Raw genomic sequence first — 9723 nt, 5'->3', positions numbered from 1 at the left:
TGTTATGGATGCACCGAATGTAGCCAGAGTAAACTTAGACCAGTAATGCCACTCTGCTGCATACCACCCATGCCTAACAGAGCCTCTCTATTAAGAATCTTTCATACTATGCTAATGGAATGTTGAATGCAGAGAATGTGTAACAGGTATATATTTAAATTTCTTTACTCAAAATAATGAGATTATTTAGGTGAAGGCCAGTGCTATAACTGCACACTCAAACAGCCCCCATTACCCTCCACCCAAACAAAAAGATATTCTGAGGTCAATGGTACAGTAACATGAGTCACAGTGGTGACTGGCCCCAAGAGGACCACATGGAAATCTGTTGCAAAACAAAATACCTAGGTGACAAGCTTCAGATCGAAGCTAACATTGTCAGCGACTGTTCCAGACCACTGGTGCCAAACACAGTAAAACTGAATATAATGGGGCTAGTGTGTAGCATGGCAATCAATAAAAAGGCAGCTGCCACCTTCTTATAAAGGTATTTTGCATTTGGACAGATATTCTTTAAGCTCATTTGTACGTTATATAGATATATAGCTATGCTTTTCATAGTAAACCTTGAAATATCAATTACTGGACAAACTGCAAACAATGTTAAAAATCACAAGTATTCATGACGAAGGAACATAAGTACAGTATGTGACTGTAGCAGCATTAGATTTTATATACATAATTAAACTCATATTTGCCATAGGCCACATATAAATGTACACTCTGTACAATAATCTGTATATGCAATAGAACCTTTCTAATGTCAACCTGTAATAATTATTACACTTTATATAATGTAACCATACATATACATCTCTTATATAGTGTGGAATGGATAACTGTCTCTCAGTCGTTCTATCAAATAACTATTTTATATCCAATGATGGCAATAGTTGAAACAATTAATTGTACAGCAGTTACATCTAATGTGTAATCTTTTGCATCCTCTAGTACACATGTGCTATCCATAAATAAAATGGCAATAACCTAAAAATGACATTCCAAATAAAATATCTATAAAAAAACTATCATTTGCTCAGTCAATTTCTTAAAAATGTCTGTTTCTACTGTGCACTAACTGAAATCTATTCAAAGATAAATGAATCTGTACAAATACCGATTATTCAGCATATATATATATTTACTAATAGTCCAAGTGTAATGCTTCTAAGAGTTTCCATGATATATCTAGGAGTTTCAGTGATATATTTGGTACAGAAAACTGGAGGAAGGAAAGTGATTGGGTTTCCCATAGCATCTAGATGTTGGATTTTGTTTCCTTAGTTACAATTAGAAAATTATAACAGTTGGGAACTTAAGATGTCACTATGGGTATCACTTATTTTCTTGCCTCCACTTTTTAATATTCAACCTCACTTATAATAGTGTCTAGAGAAAAGCTCTCCAAGGCCCCATACACACTATTAGATTTTCTGCAGATTTTTGTCTTCAGATTTACCAAAACCATGTAGTTCAAGGCCTGCCTTATTGCATATAAATTGAAACTCTAAAGCCTTGTACACACGGTCATATTATTGGATGAATTTGTCAGTTTTTTGTTCTCAAATCGAAAGTGAAGAGGGTACTCACCATCAGGAACCTTTCTGGTGACAGAATTCAACGTCAGAAGTGACGTATGTGTTGAATTGTTTTGTATGCGTTCTTTCATTTCTGAGCATGCCTAGTCTTTCTCTTCAGATTTTTATTTTTTTGGGCTAATGAAAAGAAAATCAGGACGTTGTTGTCACATCAGACAAAAATTTTCAAGCCTGCACATCCAGTTTTTGTCTGCCGAAAATTCGTAATCGGCACTCAAAAGCAGCATACTATCAGAAAATTAGCAGATTGTTCATCGGACTAAATTTATCTTCAGATTTTCTGACAGTGTGTACAGGCCTTTAAGGTTTGACCTTATATTATATGGTTTCGGTAAATCTGAAGACAAAAATCTGCAGAAAATCAAATAGTGTGTATGGGGCTTAAGACCATCTAATGTCCATCCAAAAAAGGATATTTCCATTTTTTGTAGATGTTAGAAAGTTAAACAACCTGACACTTTGTCAAGCTTCTCAACATTGCTGGTGTGAGGTCTACATTTGAAATTCCTTTATCTGAATACCTTGTGGCCACTGTTTGGGAGCATTGGGGGGAACTACATGATGCAATAAAAAGTGCTAAAATACAGTGGTGGGGGGAAACGCCCAAATATGTCAGATGAACACAGAGTTGAGTATTATGGAAGGGAGATCTTCCCATTAGTAATATATACATTTAGGATGGATTGGATCTTTAATCTAAATTGGGTTTTTATCAAAGCAAAAGATTATCACATAATAAATGTTAATCATAGAAACCATATTTTTCATTTTACTTTTCAATACTTCACAAGAAGAATGAAAGTAAGAATATGATTGGCTGTTCTGGGCAAGACCTACTGTCTATAGCAATTCTTTCTTTAAACGCCATAGACTTGTCAAAATTCAGTTGGTTTAGCAGGAACCAGATGAATTTCAATCCATCTATGGGCAGACTCATTGTTATGAAGTCGCTCCAACAGTACAACCAGTCTGTTGGGTTTTTCTCGTGATCACTGCCGGAGGCTATAGCCGCCAAAAATGACCATTGTAATCTGATGTTGGGTAAACCTCCTGCTGGTAGAATACGATAGCTTAGTGGGAGGGACCGATTGTGGGACAATACTATGTTAATGGGAGAATTGAGAATTTTCTTCCCTACAACCCATGGTTGAAGGAAAGAAAATTGCATAATCCATGGCTTGCTTTTCTATACTATAAAGAGTTGTTAGACAATGCTCTTCTATTAGACAAACTAGGTGATTGACTAAAGGCAAATAAGCTTCCCCTTGCAAGGAATTTCCCCGTAGCTTAGTGAATGGTGTCAAAATTCACTTTGCAAAGAATACACAATGAAATGCAAAGAAAATAATAAAAAAAATGCATTTGTGCTAGCACACGATTGAACAATGGAAGTCAGGTTTGCTTCATTCACTAAGCTAAGGGAGAGCTCCATTGCAAAGTAAAAAACCTACTTACCTTTAGTAAATCAATCCCACTGTCTTATATTGTCCTATTTAATCTAATACACAAAGTGCTACAGAAAAATAGCAAAATAATTGCTTCAATTACTTTGGATGTATGTTTGAATGAAACTCCTGAAAATACAAATAGGAACTGATCCACATAATTTGTATACTGGAATGGTTTTCATAATAAAGTGGGTATTGCACATAGCAACCAAGCACATCACAATCATCTGTCCATTGGGGCAAGCTAAGAACCATAGAGGCTTATAATCATACACTGGATTAGGTAGCATGGACCCATATATTTTCTTACTTTTAAGAATGGTTGTTAGTTTTTTAGAGGTGATTTACAAAAGGCAAATAGGCTATTCACTTTGCAAGGAAATTTTCCCTTGGCTTAGAAAATTAAGTGAAGCTCTGCAGACTTCCATCAGCCAATCATGTGCAAGCAAAAATACTGTTTTTAATTTACATTGCATGTAAATAGGGTACTCTTTGCAAACTGAATTTTCACCACATTCACAAAGCTAAGGGAAAATTCCCTTGCAAAATAAACAGCATATTTGCCTTTGGTAAATCAATCCCTTAATGTCCATTTTCAATAGAGGACACTCTTATTGCACCTGTTTAGTGTGCTTTGCTTGCATTGTTAAGAAGGGCAAGGTTTGTGGTCCTAATGGTGAAGTCCTTTAGAATGTAAATGTATAATCCATTTATACCTTTGTGTGTGTATCTATATATATATATATATATAAATACACACAGACATATGTTAATAAAACACAATAGCCACATAGGTATGTTTGCACAATTTATGTAATGCAATATGTTTAATGTTGCAGACGTATGAATCTTCACAGTAATATTTGCTGTACTATACCTCTTTTTTACAAAATGCTTTTACACCTGTCATACTACATAGAATGAACTTATTTACAATGGACCATTCAGGTTGATGTGAAGCTGCTTAGTAGAAGCAGAGCAATTTGTATAGAGCAGCTGACTGCACAGTTCATCTACAACAAGATGATTCTGTCCAACTATAGGAATTAAGATGGAAATAACCAAAAAACAAAACGGTAAACTGAACATGGTGTTCTGTGTTCAATGGCGTTTATTTATGAAAAACAGAATAAAGCGGATAGTTCTACTTAAAATGAAATTGCCAGCACACCTTAAATAACCAACTATACAGATAAGAAACAATTCTGTGGAATGTCAGCAACATCAAAGAAATGCATGGATTTAATAAATAATATAAAATGAACTCTTGTTAAAATATAACTCTTGGTCTATTCCTACATAACTACCTTCATTTACCAAAGTACAGCCGAGTCCATAACAATTGAGTTCAAACAGGATGAATGAACATGTGCACAGTTTTGCTGAAGAGAAAGTAATATTTATCTTGCCATGGCTGAAATATGTACATCAATATGCAACACAGATGCCACAAACGAAAGATGACTTGCATGGGTACAAGTGTCAAGACACAGAAGCATTGGCTAATTCAGATTGAGGAAGCAATAATACAATGCATGACTGCTCCTTCCATTAGCATAAATTACAACAATATTCTCTGTTCTCTTAATGATAAAGGAAAGAATGGAACAGCTACATTTTTCCAGTATAATATGGTTAATACAAGTGATCAAGACCACATCCCTGGTCTCCCTGCATTGCAATCTACCTTCCTGGAGAGCCCTGCACCAATACACAGGGGCATTCATACATGTGCGGCTCGATAAAGGCCAAGCGTAATGGTCCTGCATCTAACATTCTTGATTATTTTTGCTGTAGGTCATTTACATTGATCTAGAAGATCTGATCAATCAGATTGGACATGTTCCTACAGGGCCATGTGCTAATGTTCTTGACTTCTGTGAGATAACAAACAGTAAGCTACTAGCAGACTTATTATATAACACACAAATGTAAGGTGATCGTTTAAAAGCACATAAGCACACCAAATGCATGGACACCAGAACTCAAATTTGTATCTACTAAGTACTGTACTGCGTTCAGTGTACAGCAATGTCCTAATTCATTGCCTGCACAGGCATCGTCATGAAGCATTTAATACAACCACACATAGATGTCAAGATAGTCACTTCATAGCTCATATACATTTTATGACGCCAATAAGGACAATTGCTCTTAAATGCTGGTTCTTTGATAATTTGGGCAATTCTGGAGGAAGTTTCATGTTTAAAGAGGTCTGATTATAGTTGTTTTTTTTTTTTGTGTAAAATATTCTTCTAAGCTTTCAAAAATTCTGCAATCCTGGATTAGCAGTATAGCTTGAGCTGAAGGAAAGCTTTCTTATATTATATGCATATGCATATATAAGATGTACAGTTTTCTAAAAGAACAGTGGTGGAGTAAGTTTTAGCTAACATGCAATTATAAAATATTAAATTAATGTTGACATAGCTGCAGCAAGTGTCTTAGGGGAGTTTGAGACTATAAAATCTACAGTAAGCTACAGGATATCTAGATTTAAAAAAAAAAGAAAATCACCAAATATTATATGAAGTATGAGCATCACATGGGTATGAGGTGACTGTACTACACCAGCAAAGTGGACACCTTACCATCCAATATTGTGTGAAACTTTCCTTTCAAGGGTTTCAAAAAATAGTTTACCTCTTCAGAAATGTGCTTTTTTTCCTCACTGTACAACCTTCAATATTGTGCTTTGCCAAAGACCTGACCACTAGACTAACCCATATGTTTATTTCTGGAGACATCTAAGGACATTTATACTGATAAGTCAACCGTTTACCTGCAACACTTGCTCAAACTCAAGCAAATAAATAAGTATATTTTATCAGTAGCAAATACTAAAAAATGTGAAAGAAAGGTGCCTCAACTCCTGTGTGGTTGCACCTTTTCTCTATTCACTTAGCTTCTGTGTACTTCCTGCAGTACAGTTTATTCGTAGAAGTGTGGAACCTGACAAATCCGGTCAATGTAATCCTTAAATAATTTATACATGAGTACATATCTAGAGAGAATAAGGATGAGCTAGCAGGGGGGAAATATAATATTCCTCTGGACCACAAGGTGTTTCAAGGTCAGACACCACTAGAACACAGTATACATGAGTGACATTGTATGAATCGAGAAGAGTACATGCAGTTTTCAGTGACATGCTGAGCTTAACTTGAATGTTGTCTCTCATAAAAACCAGTGGCGATACAGCTTAAATGCTGTAAAGCAAGTAACTTTTTCCAAAGATTGATCTCAAAATCACAAACAAGCAAATGGTTACAAAATAAATTTAAAGTAGGGTTCAATTATATTTGTCAAATGAACCCTTTGTTTTGCCAAGGGGTGAATCTAATATACATTGAAAACAGAGAAAAAAAAATGTGCACACAAAACCAATTCTTTTAACTCGTAAACAGGTTTTCTAACACGTATTGGTAGGATCAGAAGCTATGAAGTATGATAACCGTGTTACAAAATAATTTGCTGTTTCTATAACAAATAAAAGTGCAATGAAAAACCAGGTTTCCTTAGTTGACTAGTAATATCATTTGTACGTGTGCATGTTAATAATCTTACAGTCTGTGCAAAGGTCTATAAATCACATAAAAATAATATGATATGTTTGATAAGTTCTATAATGACAGTAATACGATGCTTTTTATCCATTTCTCTCTTAGCAATATGGTGTTTTGTTTAGGTGGTCAGACTTATTACTTGCATATGATGGAGCCATACTGAGCACAGCACTATGGAATTGTACCCACACTATTTATTAATATAAACCTTTCACAATAAGGTGCTATGTGAAGTGATACATTTTATGAATAATATTATTTTATTTCTATGCAGTACTGGTCCTACACATCAGTGCCCAGTCATTAACAGTCATTGCACCTCCCTCCGCCATAACTATGGCTTCTACTAACACTTAAAGCACAATAAGAAAATAGTTCTACAATGATGAGTAACCTAGGTTGTGACAAATTGACCTAGGACAAACTAACCTAGGTTGTGGAGCTAATAACAGAAAATTGTGTCCATAAACGTACTAACTGTATTATGCTATAACATATCTCCCCTCCTTATTAGTTTTAAAATAGTTTCAATTTTTAAAACAGTTTATCTGGATTTTAAAACATATCTTGTTCTGACATTTGAATGGGTCTCTTTAGAGTTTCTAAGGCAAAAAAAAAAAAAAAATTATCTTGTTACCATTTGCTGCTTTTTTTCAGAATCTAACCACTGTTGACAACATCAAGGAATGCACGCTAAAGTAAAATTTACACACAATGAATCTCATTGTTCCTTTTAAAAGTGCAGCTAACAATTACTCGCATGTTCATACCAAACACTGCATGTGATTTTAATACAAATATTGAGAGATTCATACTTCACAGTAGTTTTAATTTTATCCAACCAATAACCATTTGACTTCTGCTATAACATCACATTCATTAGACTCCCTTCCCCAGTGGTTCATTAAATTGCTTACACAAGGGCGGGTACCACTGCAAGTAATTAAATCTCGAAGAGAAAGTAATGCTGAGTCACAGGTCTCCCAAGGAACTCCTTACTATGAATGTAAATATAAAATGTAAGATGAGGATGAAAATGACAGCAGTGTTTTCTCTCACACTATTGTAACAAATGTTTTAAATTAATTATTTACAGATACACTTAGACATCTATGTTATATATAGTGAATCTGTTTCTAGGAAGTATTCAAGTCCATTGGCACTTTGCACTTTACTGACAAAATAAAAAGGCTAAACGCTAGGGGCTGCCATGCAGTTGCGATGCCGAGTCACTATTCGAGCAAGGTGTCATTGTAGCAACACTGTATATAACAGGAAGTAACAACAGAGCTGTCCAGTTGTTTTTTCCTGCCTAATTCAGAATATTAACTCGAAGTGACAATGGTCATAGCTCTGCATCCTTTTTGACACCTAATAGAATAACAGCATTAGAGGTCCCAACATTAGACATATGGAAAACAAGGACATCAACTTCAGATAGTAAAGACTGATTTAGGACTACAGCATGACGCGTACCAAGATTATCCAATGTTCTCACCTGCTTTTAACTTCAACAATAATCTGATTTTATAAACAAAATAAAAATAAGTGCATTTGACCTGAAAAGGAAAAATCCTGTATTTATAATAGCTGTAAACGTATCTGAAGAATGAACTTGATTAAAACTGTGCTAAACTGGCTAAAAGACCACTGAACAAAGCTGCCATGCACTCCAGTTTACCAATAATTACTCTACTATGATATTTCTACCCTCATACACAGCAAGACAGTGGCAGCCACTATTTTGGTGAACACATAGAAATGGGTGAATATTCTTAGTATGTACATCTTGTAACCACAGGACAGGTAAAAGTCATTGAAGTGCATAACAGTATCATCACACTGCTAGTTCAAAGTCAACAGTGCAAGTTGGGAGGACAAAAGGAAAAGGGGCAATTATGGCAACACTCAGGAAAGCTATCATCTTGCGAACATTCTTAAAACTTGGCAATGCCTTCAGAAAACATCCAGGGATATGTTGAAATTTAGACATAAAAATCAACGTAAAAGCAACTACTGCAAAAAAAAAAAAAAATTCATATTCTTGTCTGGCATACACCAAAGCATGCATATGCCATGATTTAAAAAAAAAAAAAAAAAAAAAAAAAAAAGAAGGTCTGATGCCTTGCTTCTTCAGCATTAAGAGATAGGTCATTCAGGGTAAGCCGATGCAATAGAATGATGAGCTATCACTAAATTTGGCAACTTTCACAACTCTTCTGTTAGTGAAAATTCATCTTTTCTCTGCCTCGAGCTGTGTGACCTCTTCTAGACTTCAGGCGGCAAGACCAGTCTTCAGTAGACTAGACAATGTGTGATGCAGGCTCCCAAACTTTCTCCTATGTACACCTTGCTTTTGAGGGCCATACAAGTAACTAACATCAATGCTGTAGACCTTGGGCAAGGTGGTTTAAGTAGTTATGCCTAAGAATTCTTGGTCCAGTCCTGCCACTTAAAGGCCATTGCTATTTCTGTGACTGAGCGGTGGTTTAGAGATCTCTACAACTGCAGATCGGGACTTGTTCAGAAACTTTGGAGCCCGACGTAAAAGCCTCTGTGCCTCAGTAAATGCTTCAGTCAGTTCTTTCTTCCACTGTACAAACTCTGGATCACTCTACAAAAGCATAGTAAAAAGAAATTAATACTAATACACAACCTGTAAAAACATTTAAAGAGCAAGCAGATGCGTATTTAAAACAAAACTACCACAGGGAAAACCTATTTTCCTTTTAGCCATTTAGCCTCTTGTTTTGCATTTAGAATATATTTGAGAATAAAAAAAACTTTAAAAACTGCTTATTGCAGCCATAGTATCAATGGCCTTCTAAAAATGGAGCATCCCTTTAATTAGGACTTAATCTCAAAGACTGAATTACAAATATGGAAGGAATAACTATGGAATCTAAGTCTGGGTTCACACCTATGCGAATTGGATGCGGGGAGGGGAACCCACATCCAATTCGCAATAGCAGGAGATTTTGACTGGCTCTCTATGGAGCCAGTTCACATATCTCTGCCACGGCTCCAGTGCCAATTTGAACAGGAGCCTGTGTGGTCTTTTGGTCCCTTTCAGGTCTGAATTCAGCTAAAAATTCGGGCTGAAATCTGACC

At 35.5% G+C, this 9723-nt stretch overlaps 1 protein-coding gene across 2 annotated transcripts in view; it reads right to left on the bottom strand.

Annotated features, from left to right (window-relative positions):
* Window positions 1-4139: 4139 nt before the first annotated feature.
* The window catches only part of GRK3 (G protein-coupled receptor kinase 3), a 415982-nt gene continuing 410398 nt past the window's right edge, over window positions 4140-9723 (bottom strand). For both annotated transcript variants that reach the window (XM_077461358.1, XM_077461359.1), the window contains exon 21: window positions 4140-9226. In XM_077461358.1, the coding sequence (XP_077317484.1) occupies window positions 9065-9226 (162 nt within the window). In that variant the 3' untranslated portion in view covers window positions 4140-9064. The remainder of the gene's footprint in view (window positions 9227-9723) is intronic.

This window comes from Lithobates pipiens, unplaced genomic scaffold, assembly GCF_037356315.1.
Source record: "Lithobates pipiens isolate NorthernLeopardFrog02 unplaced genomic scaffold, aLitPip1_a1.2 Scaffold_3, whole genome shotgun sequence".
Classification (NCBI taxonomy): Eukaryota; Metazoa; Chordata; class Amphibia; order Anura; family Ranidae; genus Lithobates; species Lithobates pipiens.
Note: the sequence above shows the minus strand (reverse complement) of the source record. Positions and strands in the feature narration are given on the sequence as shown.